Source organism: Dermacentor silvarum, chromosome 4, assembly GCF_013339745.2.
Source record: "Dermacentor silvarum isolate Dsil-2018 chromosome 4, BIME_Dsil_1.4, whole genome shotgun sequence".
In the NCBI taxonomy this organism is placed as follows: Eukaryota; Metazoa; Arthropoda; class Arachnida; order Ixodida; family Ixodidae; genus Dermacentor; species Dermacentor silvarum.
In genome coordinates, this window is record NC_051157.2 from 55,844,584 (window position 1) to 55,860,343 (window position 15,760).

Below are 15,760 nucleotides of genomic sequence, written 5' to 3' on the forward strand. Positions count from 1 at the left end.
TACGTTCCAGCACGCGTTATTAAAGTAAACGCGCTTGTGGTCGCAGAACTTATGGAAATAATGTTTTTTTTTCGGCTTTAATTCGGTCACAAAGTATAGATTTGGCAACCCTACATTTTATACATTTATTCATATCACCCTACAGGCTCTTAAAGCAGCATTGCGCCGGTGCGTAGTGTAAAGTATATATATATATATATATATATATATATATATACATTTAAACAGTAAGAGTACAATAAATAATATCAAACAATAATGACATCAAAGATATTCCCATTCGCTCGAACTGGCGATTATCTTTATACAAAAAAAATAACAGAATATGAAAAGCAGAAGTTTCTTTGCTTTTTTTCTTATTTTTTTGTTCTTTAATTTGAATGTGCCAACTTGTACGATATTGCAATGTGCTCTCTTTTAGAAGTGGACGAGTTTAACATGCGAAGAATTGTTATTTTAAATAGTGTGGCAAACTATTTGCGATTTTCTTTCTTCTTTGTGGTCAGGACAGGTGCCCAATGTTTTCTTCGCTATTTTTAGGCTATTTCTTGGATATTTCAAGTCTATCACCATCGAATATTTTTTTAATTTCATCTGTGCTCTGCAGTTGGCCCGCGGTGGCAGCACGAACCTGAAGACAAAGCCGCCATACTGGGTCAGCCTCTAATGTTTCACTGTCAAGCGCATGGATTCCCGATCCCAGTTATCCGATGGAAGAAAGAACGCTGTAAGTATTGTTACTAATCAATCAGTATTTATATCAACAGGTATTTTAGAGCAGGGGAAAAGTAAATAAAGATCTTCGAAATGAAGGCCGGTTTGGTGGCGACGCAATGAACCGATTGTACTGAATAATATCGGTGCCAACAGAAACCATTTACGCAGTGAACATAATTTTTATGTTAAGGAAATACATTTTAGAAGCAGGGTTCAGACAGCTTGGTATGCATTTTTCTATTCCTGACATGCTTTCTCTGTGACCCTCCTCTCTTGTACAGGGTCGACCACATCTAAGGTGAACACCTCATTAGTATTCAAGTCGGTAAAACTACAGCGTTTATTCTACTTCACGAGTGAAATGTTCGTTATACGATGTGTAATCATGGTGTCGATAAACACAATAATGATTTTTCGAGACATGTACTGAGTATGAGCTTCTATGATGTCTTTAATACTAATGAGGTGTTCACCTAAGATGTGGTCGACCCTGTACCTTGTCGTATGGATGCTTGCTCTGCCGTGAAAGAATTATTTATGATGTTGTTTATTATTCATTTATTCCCCGAAATTTTCAGTATTTTCAGTAATCACTAAATGTGTTTAATGCCATCGGACTCTTGGTGAATTCCCCCTTATGGTTATGCCCAGCCATCAGTAGAGGAAAACCAAACCAAATTAAGCCGAGGCTTGGCTTGCTTTGTTACCAGCTGAGACTGGCCCGTTGAAGTAGTCCTTTGTCAAGTGTCGTGAAGACGGTTCCTTAACGAATGACTTCGTTGACACTATTTCAGTGAATGGAAAAGAGATATGTCACTTTTTTAGCTACTTAGGAATTTGAAACCGGAAGTGACAAAGTCACATGCAAGTAGTATAAAAGAAAAAAAGCTAAAAAATATCTTATAGTCTGACAAACAGGGGTCTGACGTATAGACTTGAAAAAGTATCCCTCTTATATTCGCTCGCATTTCACAAACAATTCACATCCAGTCGCTTTAAATAAGGAAACCATGGAAACATTCACATAACATGTCATTACCCTTCATTCTTTGCGAAATTAACCTTGTGGAAAAGTCGGCGACATACTATACTTCTACCCAACATTTGCAGTTCACAATATTTCAATAAATAAATTAATAACATTTTTACCACTACGCACCAAATTTATCATTTTCATCAATTCTTCCTTGCATGCTGCCAAACAATTATTTCATTTTACCTCAACAAGCAACGTCATTTATTGCTTATCTTGAAGAATCAGCTTCCAATTAAGGAAGGTTTGACTTTGGGCATTTTGGCCTGTGCATGTAAAAGCAACCCTTAGGAGGTATCCTAGAACATCACTAATAGAAGTTGTCACCATTACGAAAACAAAAATGCAAACCACAGGAATTAGCCCCTTTCGATACCGACCGATGAGATGCAGTCTGTACGGCAATATGGTACTACACATCAAGCGCGTGCTGGAGTGAACTTGAGTGTATAACAAGATCATACAATAATTAGTATGGAAGCTTAGTTAACGTTTCAATTATACCACGTATCTTTAGGCTCATCACACGCTAGAAATCTTCTATAGCTACACAATGAATTCACTGTTAGAGCAAAAATTATTTTCTCAGCGGTGACCACGCGCTTCACTAGTTGGACTATCGAGAAAGTCACTGCAGCCACCGCTGCACCTTTCGTTTAAATGGTTCCCTAAAACTTATAACCGCCGCATATCAAATATAATTGACATAAAACGCATTGACAGCTTATGTATTTTTTACACTTATTTACTATGAGCAAACGTGTATAGGAAACAGTCTATTTTAAGGTACTGTCAGTTTCCTGTGCAGCTGTAAGTGTTCGTCTTATAGTTTTGTCTTCTTCTTGCTTGGCAATGTTAAAATCAGAATATCTTCAAACAAGCCCAACTTCTAGCGATTAACACTTACTGCTAATTCGCAATCATACGAACTATCTAAGCAGATAAATAGTCATAATTCAGTACACCAGACAAAAAAAGGAAGAAGAGAGTAGCTTTGCGTCAAATATTTGTTTACTGTAGCGACGGATGGTGGGAGTCACCTGATACTACACAGAACCTCACAAAGACGGCAGCGCAGGCTACTCCGATTGTGGATCTCGACTTTAATACTACAATGATGATGGTTTGTTTGTTTGTTTAAACAAAAATAATGATTGTTTATACAACGAAGTCAAGCTGCTTAAATCAGCCTGAAAGAAAATTAAGAACACTTACCGACTCAGAAACTCTGCCTCAATGTGAACAGCTGCAGCATTTTCTTCGCTTGCCATTTGCAGAGACTTTTTTTTTCAGCAATTACCTATGCCTTCTCGCCATGATTACATTGTTCTCATAGAAAATTTACACCCATGTCGAAACTAGGCGGAGAAACAGCTTCCTCAGTCGAAGGTGGCGCCCCGGTCCTGGGCCCGTATTCACAAAATGCTCTTACGCTAGAAGTGTTCGTAAGAGCACATTCCAGCCAGTCTTGATGTGGAGGTGTTATTAGCGAAGGCGTTCAGTGAATAGCAAAGATCAGTTTCGAGTTACAAGCTCTGTGAATTCGGTCCCTGTCACGGCGGCCCTTTGTAACTTCTTTCTGTAATTCGGAAGAAGCTCTGGGACGCGGCTGAAAGTGGCAATGAACAGTGCTCAGATAGGACGGGAAGAAGTAGCAGGCTCTTCGTCGTCGTCGTCATCATCATAACCTTTCTTGTTAGATCATACTTTGGTATCTCGCGCAGATTTGCCCGCGTCAGCACACTTCTGCAAGTCGTCGTCCGCGAACAACCCGCGCACTGGCTCGTTGGCGCCCCTCGGCACAGCCGCGCGAACCCGCTCGTGACACTGCTCACGCGTTCGTCGTCATCGTGTTCTATCTATAACTATCGTCGCGCAATAGTGCATGACGATAGTTAAGCAATATCAAATCAAAAACAATGATAAAATAATTGATGTTTGAAATATGTCGCACATACCCTCAAAGCACTTCTGATTCGGCCTGTCCTGCAAGTTTTAATAATATTTTTACAATGTTTTGCTAAAGATAGACCCAATGGGTGTTCACTCTCAGTGGCAGTGTGTCGTCAAGTAGTGGTTTTACTTCTTTCCTTACCGCTCACAATATTGTTCGTGAACCACATGTTTCAAGGAGCTGTATACGTGTTTTTCAAATATGCTAGACGTGAAATAGTTATGCACTCATATCTGACGTTGCTGTTGTGAGTTATGGCGTAGAGTTTACATAAACATGAAATAAAAATTGCTGAATATTTCTAAGTCCACTCTGCGGTTGGACACTTTATTTTATTCTGAAGCCGCATGAAAATTGCTGACACTAAATTTTGAATGGACAGCATTTGTTTACGCCTAAAGGCGACTTAATTGTGTGTGTGTATGTGTGTGTGTGTGTGTGTGCGTGCGTGCGTGCGTGCGGGCGGGCGTGCGTGCGTGCGGGCGTGCGTGCGTGTGCGTGTGCATGTGCGTGCGTGTGTGTGTGTGTGTGTGTGTGTGTGTGTGTGTGTGGGTGTGGGTGTGGGTGGGTGGGTGTGTGGTGTGTGTGTGTGGGTGGGTGGGTGTCATTGTTGGATACACCTCTGTTTTATTCTATGTGAGCTAATTGCAGCACTTATGTTTTGACTTTTGTTCTTGCCTTTTTGTGTGTGTGTGTTCTTGGCTCCAGTGTCCGATGACGGCAGCCGCCAGTTCGCAACCATCACCAGCAGTTCCCGCTCCCGTGTGCTGGAGAATGGCTCGCTCGTCATCAACGAAGTTGAGCGCTCGGACGCCGGGCGCTACCTGTGTCAGATTCAGAATGGTGTCGGATCTGGCATCTCAACCGTAGTCAAGCTTGACGTGCACGGTATGTTCCCAATGTGTAGCTACATTTTAGTGGTCATCTTCGTTAGTGCGTCAAGCAGTGTTTCGTAGTTACTAAGGTTTCTATCTTTTCGACGCGAGCTATTTTTTTTTTTTTTTGGTTATGGTGCATTACCTAGATGCGCAGAAAGAAAAGTGCTGTGTCTGTTGACATTTCGTTAAACTTTCCAGTGCTTGGCTCTTATATTTAAGCTCTCAAACTTTTGCACCTCATATTGTTTCTGTTTTACCAACTTCCGATGAAACATTGCTGGTATACTTTCGACACAAGGTACTAATTCTTACAATACCCATGACACCAATCTACGCCAATCAAAGCAATAACATAAACCAGTGCGACTTCAGCAGTGTCACTGAATATTATCGAGTGTCATCAAGCACGAGCACCGATTTCGACCCACGGCTCAGAGTGCAAGTGCGTGAATGTTCGCTAATCTTTGTAGTGAAGGGCTTTTTACGCAAACGTAGCAACTCAAGGCGTATGGAAAGTTTATTGGAGACACTGCTTCGGTAGATTGTCGAGTCGACGTAGCGTGGTAGCTAAGTGTTTACCGCCTCCGCCTCCTAACTGCACATTTTTGAAAGGACGCAAGTGATGTACCTAGCGACGGAGGTCTCCAAAGTTTTGTGTTTCTTCGTCATGAGGGGGAGGTGAAGCTCAGGTTGAGAAGGTAGCCCAACAACACGACGACGACAAGGATGGTGGCATTGATGACTACAGAGTAACCGAAAGGACGGACAGACCGACGGACAACCGCGCTTGAGCGCTTAGCTGCTGTCACAGCCATAAAAAAATAAAGGAACGGAATGCGAGCGTGTACGTCAACAAACATCGTACAAGAATCCGGCTTCATGCGGCCCCCCTCTTCTAGCGGTTCTAAAAAGTGGGTCAACGCGTAGCAGCAGCAGCAGCTGAACTGAACTTTATTCATCGGCATTATGCGAGAGTTCACGGCGCCGTTCTGTACTGTTAGCATGTCCATGAATTTACTGCATACGTTTTTCGTTCCTATCTTATTTTTTATTTTTTTATTTTAATTTTCTTGTTTCTTTTTTGTTCTGCGCACAATTTAACATCTTCAACATCGTAGCCCAATGTCAGGAAACGTCGTCCAATTATGCCAGCACCCTGTTTTCGATTCCCGCGTTGGTTCTATTTGTTTGATGCGGAGAGCGAAATGTTTTATCACGGCAGAGATGGAAGGCTGTAAAGGAAATTACCCTTCTTAGACGAAATGACCGAAGACGCTACGGTCGTGGGGACGCCCTTCTAGTTTGAAGTCGTATACGCTGACATTAAATGGGAGCTCAAGGAATGCACTGTGCCGCCTGTAAGTAGGTCCCATGACGCGCGGAGACGGCTGTTGTGGTATTGACGGCTGACCGCCCTCTCAGAAACAAAACCCATCGGATTCCCAGTCGTTCTGGCAAGTTTATATTGCTCACTTAAACTGATTACATTCGCGCCATTCCTTGAGCACTTCTTTTTGTTTTTGTTGTTGGATCTGCTTACCGCGTTTGGGAAAGAGAGTGAGGTTGTAGGTTCTCCCTGGCTCCTCTCTTCCTGCATGGTGAAGTTTATTGTTCGTATTGTCTACTGCTGCGTTAGTGCCTCATAAACGAAGATTTTTACGACTGTCATTAAGTTTGCCAATGTTGACGAGCGTCTCTATCTGTGCGTCGCCGCTTCCTTCAAAGCACGGCCACTGCGAGGCAACTCACTACCCTTCCTCATATACACGGGAAATGGCAAATGCGTAAGAATTCATATTGCGGCACCCTTTCCACGCGTTTACGACCCTGCAACATTTCTTCGAAAACGTTACGGGATAAAAAATTGCGCTAAATCACGACTTCCTCGCAGCGCTCGCTGTACTCTTTCAAATTTCGTTGGTGTTGCCACGTATACATGCGACGCGCTCTTTTCGCTCCATGTTTCCCTGTTTTATATGAATAACGTCAATCGTTAATGAGTGTTCTAAGATTCAAGCGCGACAACACTGCTATTGTGCATCTTTCATACTAAGTCCTATCACCCCGGACCTGACACAAATAGCCAAGATAGCGGGTGTTTCCGTACTCGTTGAATAAAACGTGGAGTGTTTTTTTAAATGAACTTTCATAGAAGCTGATTGAGGATAGTGAGGCTGCATGAGTCAGAAGAAAAGCTGGAATAATAAAATGAATACGTGAGCAGAAAGCAGAAAATAATATTGCAGGGCAATACCATCAAGAAACATTAAGGTGGTGGTTGCAACTATAGCCATAAAATGTAACACCGATAGGAAGAAAGCATGCGCAAATACTGTCAGGTATGACACAATCCCCGTCCGGTAGCGTTTCAGAAATCGAAGTTGGACTCGCCATTCTATTAACTGAGTGTTGAGCTCGTTATGCTAAACTAGCCTGACTACTACAGCCTAAAGCGTTTTGAAAATATCCCAGCAGTTTCGTTCTGATGGCCCTTCAATGCTAACATAACCCCCGGTCCCAAGGAACTGCCGTTTTAGGCCATACAGCACATGACCTCCAATAAACTATGTTGAATGAACTGTATTACACGCCTGTGTTTTTCGTCGTGTGGGTAGTTAAACTCACGACTGGGGGGCGGGGGGAGGGGGATAAGCGATCCTACCGTCGATCACATGGAAAGTCGTAGTCTAAAATAATGCCTCAACAAAATAACTTTCTGTGTCTATTTAACTAAAAAAATGAAATGACGTTAACGTAAGAAAACGTGTCAAATAGTCATGTTGTACAGCACTGGTGCTAGCAAGCCGAGGAAGATGAGGGACAATCGTATGGCGACGTAAAGGGGAATTCATTTTGCAGTTCCATTTAAATAAAAGCGGCACCCTTAATTGCTAGAAGAACAGCAAGCAGAAGTCATACTTATTAGTCTAAAGGTTGTCATATGCTTCGCGAAAACCTGGAAGACGGTCTATTACTGCACGAAATAGAAAAATAAAGAAGGTGCATTCTGTGTTACCGCAAATTGTCTTGCAAGTTCAGGTGACGACGAAATTTCCTCATGCGGAAGAAAAGTGTGACATCAAATTCCCGTGAATGGGAACAGTATGATCTTGCTTTAAAAAATCATTCTCCCCCTGGCATAGATATTGTTACACTAGCATATTCTTGCCATCACGGACAATGATAGAGTAAATTGGAAGTCTTGGCAACTGTAACTGCAGCCTAAATGTTTTTATTTCTTTTTCTATTTCACTCATTTGAAAAAAAAAAATGGACGCTCAATAAGCTTCATGATCATCTCTACTTTGTGTTGCGTTGCGCGAAATGTGCTTTGCCGTTTCCGCTCTGATACGCACCAGATCGTTGATGGCGGTGAAAATAGGCACTGTGCTTCGCTTATTGTTTTTTCGCATAAAATTACATCGAAAATCACCCGCTCGTCACGCGATCTGCAAGAGATACTTGTATAACAGCGCGCATTTAGTGCGTAAGGGAAAGAACAAAAACGTTGCTGAACATGTTCCGCAAGGTGAATTGTCGAAGAACTTAAGGCATCACACAGCTGGTGCAATGGTGGCTTATATTTTTCTTTTCCAATAGGCATCGATCTGCGTTCACTATTTTTATGAAGTACGTTTTTAACAAAAGGGGAACATACAAGCCGAATCAGCGAGGTCCTACTCAAGCTGTTGCAGATGGAAAAAAAAGGTCAAAAGCGAGAAATAAAGAAGAAAGGGGAAAGGCAGGAAGGTTAACCAGAAGGCAAAATCTGGTGTTCTAAACCATGGTCGGGGATGGAGGAGGTAGAAGGATAAGGAAGTAGATAGTGATAAAAAGGGAGCACAATCGTAATGACCAAAAGGGACAAAATTCTAACGCAGCTGCGTGGAACTTCAATTGGGCCAATAGTACACACTCAAATCTAAAAAGTGTAGTTCTGTCGTCTAAAGAGCAGCTGAAAAAGCACCTGCGTGTGTTTCATAGGAGAGCTATAAAGCACGAACCACTGGTGAGATAAAAAAACATCACCGGCCCTTCCACTCCGTGAAGATGGTCGAACTGGGAAGCTCTGTTAGTTACACCGAGTGTTACGAGTGTTACACGTGCATGTGTTGCACGTGATGAAATTGCGTAAACACAAGTAAACACAGATCTACAACATGAACTTATATTGAAACCTTGCGAGGCGAGAAAAGGCAGTGACTTCTGACGCTACTCGACATGTGTTCCGTTCTCTGGTCAAAACTAAAGTCCCTAGATTTTCTGCTCTCAAAAAAATATCTACGGACTTTAGTCAAAACCTGCCGAGCCGCCGCCAGAGGCATCGGCTGCCGTCAAAGACACCGCGCGCGTTAGGGGCGAACGCGGGGAAACGCGGACGGCGTCGGCAGCAGCTCTACACGTTGTGCGTTATCCGAAAGGGCGCGCCGCACAGAAACACCTCTTATCGCCTCTCCTCCTCGCGACCAGCGTGGCCTCTCATTGGTCGTGTCCTCCCCTCAGCACGTGCGTTCTTATTGGTCCCCTCTTCCTCCAGCACGCATCTCCTCCTGTGCTGGTCACGTGACCTGCCCTCCCCCAGCGCGGCTCTCATCCTCTCCTGTTCACGTGACCTGCGTGAAACCGGACAGACGGCAAAGAGTCGACTAACCGCCGTATTCAAGAACACAACTTAAGTTGAGGCCCTCATCTGAGTGACGCCTGATGTGAACTTTCCCAGGATGCACATTGCCTTTCCTCCGGCACGTTCACGACAGTCGTCATTTAAATCAAGTCAAGCATGGGATTGAACTTAAAGTGGCGTTCTTGAATACGGGCCTTAAGAACAGCTCTGCTGTTAAAAGAAGCATGCCACCGAGTAAGTGAAAACAGTTTACATACGTCAGCACTGATGAGATCGTGATTTACGTTGGTTTTCAATTTAGTTTTTATTTTATTATTCATAAATCCCCTACGGTGATATGATAACCGTGTCAGGGGGGATGGGTTAATGTACAGAAAAATGCAACGCATGTAATAATGCAGCAAGGACATAAAGTTGAACAGAAATTGTGAGATCTAATCAAACTTATGTGCCCAAATACAATGTAAATGCTGCATCGCGACTATATATGTAAAAACATATTACAATACTTTTAATAAGGGCACAACGTCAAAGCGCACACATACTTCTTCAGCTGTAGTTACTCTCTCTAAGATAGCCTAAAAGAAAGGCCAGGCCTGCGCGGCACACGCAGCACAGTCACAGCGTAAGCTACACGAGCGTTTCGGCAGTACTACCTAGTAATTTGCGTGAACGCGTCAGGAACGAGCTTGGGACGCCGTCGCGCGTGCAAGCCGACGCGTTCCATCGCCTATGGCTAGCGCCGTTCGGCCCAGCCAAGTAGCCGACAATGCAACTACGTGTGTCACATTTCCTCCCATTGCAACGCGCCCGACGCGGGCTGCTTGGGACACCGTCGCGCGTGCAAGCCGACGCGTTCCATCGCCGATGGCTAGCGCCGTTCGGCACAGCCAAGCATCCGACAATGCAACTACGGCTGTCACATTCGCTCTTATTGCAACACGCCCAATCTAGCGCAATCAACGTGATCCCGAGCGTCCGTCGGTATGTTAGCGCCATCTAGTTAAGGCGCCAGCAAAATTTACAGTGTCTGAAAGGTTGCGTTTGCCGGCGCTTTAACTAGAAGGAGCCACCATACCGGCGGAGGCTTGGGACCGCGTTGTTTGCGTTCCGCGTCTGAATCGCATCAAAAAAGCGCTCCCACTCAGCGGGCCTGGGTTCGATCGCGGCGGAGAGTGGGCACTTTTTTTCGCATGCGATAGCGGCTACGGGGCGGCGGCGGCAGCATCATCGCGACCCGAAACGGCTATTAAAATGAGCCCATAACAGCTTACGCTGTAAAATGATCCAAACTTGTGCATGAACGTGTCCGGGTCAGTAATAGAAACAAGACTTTGGACGGGAATTCACTCTTTAATGGCCGGATTCAGAAAATAAAAAAAGTCACAGGCCTACGCAGCACATGCAGCACAGTCACAGCGTAAGCTGGTTTAGCGGCGCAAGAGTAGCTCCAATTTCGGCACCACGCACAACAAGGTCTTCGCGGCAAAGGGTCTTCGCCTCGATTTTGACAAAAACGATCCGAACTGTCCGCCCGGCGTCGGCGTCGACGGCGAGCTGCGGCTTCTAATGCTCTCTGCACAGCAGTCTGCTTAGCCCGATGATGCCTGGTTGTAGCCGCGCACGTAGCTCTATACAATTCGCTTCTTCAGAAGCGGTTCCTACCTTGCGAGGAGACGCCATAACGTGTACCGAAGAGGTACCCAGAATACGTGGCGCACATCTAACATCGGGATAGCATTGATTGCGCGTCTCGTCTGAATCGCATCTCGTCGCACGAGGTGGTTGCAGGCACGTTAACTATAGATGGCGCCACCATACCGGCGGAGGCTCGAGTCCTCTGCGCCTGCGCGCGCAGGCGCATAGGCGCAGGGCACGTATAAAGGGATTTTTTCTTCTGCCTGATAGCAAGTGCTTGCATGGCTCAGTGGTAAGGTATCCGACTCCCACCCAGCGGGCCTGGGCTCGATCCCGGCGAAGAGCGGGAACTTTTTAAATGCGAATGCATTTCTTAGTCGGGGCATGTCCGGCGTCTGTCGGTGTCCGCGCGCCGGCAGGTGTTATCTCTCCGCTCTCACTCCCTCTCCCATAGCAACAGCTGCGGGCACGCGCGCTTATCCTCGCCCCTAGCAACCGGATCTGGTGGTGCGGGCGGAGTAGCGGAGAGTGAGTGGAGAGGAGGAGCGCGCTCTGGCGTGTGAGGGCGCTCGCATCGCGGGAACTCTAGGGAGCCTACATGCAACGCCGTTTTAGGGTGGTGACAACACCAAGATTTTGACCGCTATATACCACCAAATTTGGTGGGTAGCCATTTTGGTCCCCAGTCTTCCTGTCTTTTTTTGTCACGCTCTGGTGTTCTAATTTTGGCACGCGATCTATTAAATTTCTTTAATTTAGTTTTGCGCCAATGCGCACAAGAAACCTGCATACATCTTTAACATACTAGTTGCATTTTCCTTTTATTTTAACACATCAAACTTCTTTTTCTATTGCATGTCTATCGACAAATGTAAAGCAACAAGTTATAAGGCAAGATGGCGTGCTCGTGGTAGCATTATCTCCCGCCAAGAACGTGAACTGTATTAAGCATTGTCGTTGCCTTCCAGTTCGACATAATATATAAAGGGTGCTTTTCGAAGTGTGCTGTAATAAAGACTGTCCTTACTAGCCTGTTTAACTAAAACGTAGATTTGCCGTGTACGGCGCTCAGACGCGCCATTTGTGTCTGGCTGCTGAGGCCAAAGTTTATTAAAAGAAGTTAATTAATTTCACGTCACCAAGGGTTACGGGAAATGTGATCTGTCGGATGGTCCTTCGCCATTTTGTGACCCAGGAAGACAAGGCTGCGAAGCGAAGAGCGCGTGATGCCGAACGCAAGCGAGCGAAGCGAGCTGCCGATACCGAACTCCGTGCTCGGGAAGCCGCTGCGAAACGCCGAGCCGAAGATCCGGAAATGTGTCATTAAAGAACATCGTCTTTGAAACTGCGTTGAGAGCAATCGCCAACTGCAGAGGATTAACACAAACAGGTGCTGATGAATGTGTAAATGAATGGTTACGGTACAAATCCTCGTCTCGTCATTAATTTACGCCATTAAAATTACTACGCCGTGTACTCTCGGCGCAAGAAATGCATTCGCATTTCCTCACGATTCCCTTCGGGGAGGTGGGGGCAATTTTTTTTTTCGCATTTCCGGCGATAGCGGATACGGGGCGGCGGCGGCATGATCGCGACCAGAAACGGCTATTTGAATTGCGCCATAACAGCTTACGCTGTAAAAATGTGGGCAGCTTGCACTAGTGGTGCAAGGCTGGAGTAAACAGCGGAGCTGATGATCGACCTAGCTTATTCCAGGTTTTACTAGGCTTGGCGAAGTTTTCCTAGGAAATGCTAAGTGCTGCTAGGCACGGTATTCCGAATCGGCTCGCCGCCGACCCGCAGGTTCTCGCTTGGCCGCGCGACGTGCTTCAAGATGAGCGGCGTCTTCTTCGGGTGTCCGGATCTTCTTTGGTCGTCCCATGTCAAGGCTACATGTGCTCGCCACTGAGTCACCGAGAGTTCAGCCGCCGTCACGGTGGCTCCGAGCTTTGTCTACCTGGTGACGTCACGGCCGAGCTGCGCCACCACACTAGCCGGGATGTGGCTGGTCGAAACCTGCCGAGCCGCTCTCAGAGGCGCCGGCTGCAGTCACGGACACCGCGCGCATTCGGCGCGAACGCGGGGAAACGCGGACGGCGTCGGCAGCAGCTCTGTGCGTTGGCTCGTTGGTGCTGCTACAATTTCTTCTCTCTCTCGCTTATGTCCGCTTATGTGCCCATTAGGTGTTGTGATCCATTGATGGCATGCGGATATGGAGCAGGTTACGTAAGAACGCTATCGCGGCACGACTTTGACAATATTCTTCGATGATTTCAGCCACAATTTTTCAGCCCTGCACTGCCAGTTGCACGGAAAATTCAGTTTTGCACCACCGCAAAACGTTGCTGCGTTGCATCGTGCACTACTTACAGTTGTGTGTACATAAATTTTTTTGACAGCGGAGCTGTTTAAGCCGGCCGTAATGTGTGCCGCCTGCCACTGCGTTGCCTAGCAACCACCTCGCGAAGCGTTGCACGCTATGCTCGGGAGAAAGAGAAAATGAGAGGAAGAGAGAGTGCGCGTTTGGGCGCTATGATCGGGAGAGAGAAAGAGAAAATGAGAGCAAGAAAGAGAGTGCGCGCGTCGAGCGCTATGCTCGGGAGAGAGAAAGAGAAAATGAGAGGGAGAGAGACTGCGCGCGTCGCGTGCTATGCTCGGGAGAGAGAAAGAGAAAATGAGAGCGAGCGAGAGAGAGAAACAAATTGTAGCAGCACCAACGAGGCAACGCGCAGTGGTGCTGCCGACGCCATCCGCGCTTCTCCGCTTCCCCGCATTAGCGCCGAACGCTCGCGGTGTCCGTGACAGCAGCAGGCGCCTCTGGCGGCGGCTCGGCTGAGCTCCCACCAGCTGCGCGCTACTGCACATGAGCCGTGACGTCATCTCGGCGTGTCGTCTGCTGCGCGCCGCCCATACACGGTGCATAGCTTTCTCCCCACTTCCCCTATGTGGGCTTGGACTGCAAGTGCTTCGCGAGGCGTTCGCTGATGCCATGGACCACGAGGAACTGCTTATACACTTCGTATAACTTAGCATCACTTGTCATTACTTCGTATAACTTAGCATCACTTCGTATGGCCAGGACCAGCTAGGAACCGATCAGGTCCGCTGTGTCTTTAGCCTTGCGCCACTAGTGCAAGCTACACCCCAATTTTTCCGTAGCAAATAAAAGAAAAACAAAATAACCATCATGGAAGAAGCTTTGTGAATAGGGGAAAAAAAGCAACAACCAGTGACCTTAACGGTAATGCTCTACGTTGACTATCGAGATTATCCACCGAATAAATTGATTGAGTACGCTTCGCCGCAAAACCGTATTTGTTTTGTATATACTGCTGAATTGAAGGCATCGCCAACCACTCAGCAGGTATTACTTTGCTGCCTTGCGCAATAATCTATTGGAGCCACAACTGCAAGGCCCTCTATATCAAATCAACGCCTGCAGCGTTGCCTCATCGCTGAGGTCCAACTGGGCATCGGGGCGATTATCTACAATAGAAATACGTCAACCGGCTTTTAGGATAAAGCATCCATGGTGATGGATACGTCGTGTCGTACACTTTGCTTGGGTAGATTCTTTTCATTGATCCACCAGAAGTTCCTGCCGGTTTGTACAACACATGGTTGCCTTGCAACATCGCAGCCGCACGGCTCGATGGACCGAAACAAGCAAACTGCACAGAGCGAAGACACGCTTTGCCGCTCCCTTCCCTTGATGGCCCGAAGTTTACGGCGAGAAACGACTCATATAACGGTCTTATAGAGCAGACAAACCAACGCAAAAGAAAATAGCTCGAAACAGACCAACAGAACCGCCTCGCTCGCAACGATTTAGTGCTCCAGGTTTCGAGTAACAGCCCCTAATTACGACTCTCTTTTCGAAACACTTGCTAAAGGTGAAACAGCGTCGGCAAGATGGATGACTGAACCTACCACAAGGCCTCCGCTAAACGATCGTTATATAAACATCTTGATTATGAACTGCACGCAGAAGTGTGGAGTCCATGCCGTCCTGTTTTGTTCCGCAGTGTAAAGCAAAAAATAGGTTTCATTTTTTCTTTCCCTACGGTAGCCGAGGAAAGTATCCAGTTGGTTGTACCAGTAAAACCTGTGACGCTCTTTCTCGTTTTGGGTATTTCGACATGTCGACTAATCGGACCTCGGTCATATAAGGAGAGACCCATTCATGGTGCGTCATAATTCAACGACTCCATTAAAATTGAATCGTGCGACACCATAAGCTCCAGCTACAACAAGCTTCACAATTATACTAAAACTAGTTAAGATCTAATTTATGTTTCTGCTTGGCAGTGCCTAGATTGTTATAGGTTTTCGGGACAAGCTATTCGGATATGAGCGTGAGTGTGTGTGTCGTGTATATATATATATATATATATATATATATATATATATATATATATATATATATATAGTATATCGTCCACTTTCGTTTCCGTTCATTGGTCATTTCTGTAATTCACTCAGGAACTATACAACTAATTCGCCCTATGCAGTCCTTGGTGTCATTGCTTGTGGGCTTCTTATGATATGACTATATATATATATATCTATATATGAAGGAAATCGTTCCTCCTATAATGACGAGATAGGAAAATGAATATTTTTCCGTCTGTTTAATACACTTGCTAACGGTTATAGCTGCCATCTCATATATAGAATGTGTACGAAGCTACTTGCATATTTCTGCATCATTTAATAGAACTTATTCTCCTTCGTCTGTTACATTTACGTTCAATGCTTGACTTTGTCGTCTAATGTTTCAGTAATTTTTTAATTTTATTTTTCATACAGGCATAGATTGTCTAAAAAACAGTTTGCCAACAATGCAATGGAATGCAGTTCGCGGAACTCAGAGGATAGTGGAGGTCACAGTATGGGTGCCATATAACCAAGTGGCG

The 15,760-nt window shown here is 45.7% G+C and overlaps 1 protein-coding gene across 1 annotated transcript in view; it reads left to right on the forward strand.

The window, feature by feature from the left end:
* The window catches only part of LOC119448624 (Down syndrome cell adhesion molecule-like protein Dscam2), a 138,869-nt gene that overhangs the window by 49,320 nt on the left and 73,789 nt on the right, over nucleotides 1-15,760 (forward strand). Inside the window, exons 12-13 of the mRNA XM_049666438.1 lie at nucleotides 608-727; nucleotides 4,386-4,592. Coding sequence (XP_049522395.1) covers nucleotides 608-727; nucleotides 4,386-4,592 — 327 coding nt within the window. The remainder of the gene's footprint in view (nucleotides 1-607; nucleotides 728-4,385; nucleotides 4,593-15,760) is intronic.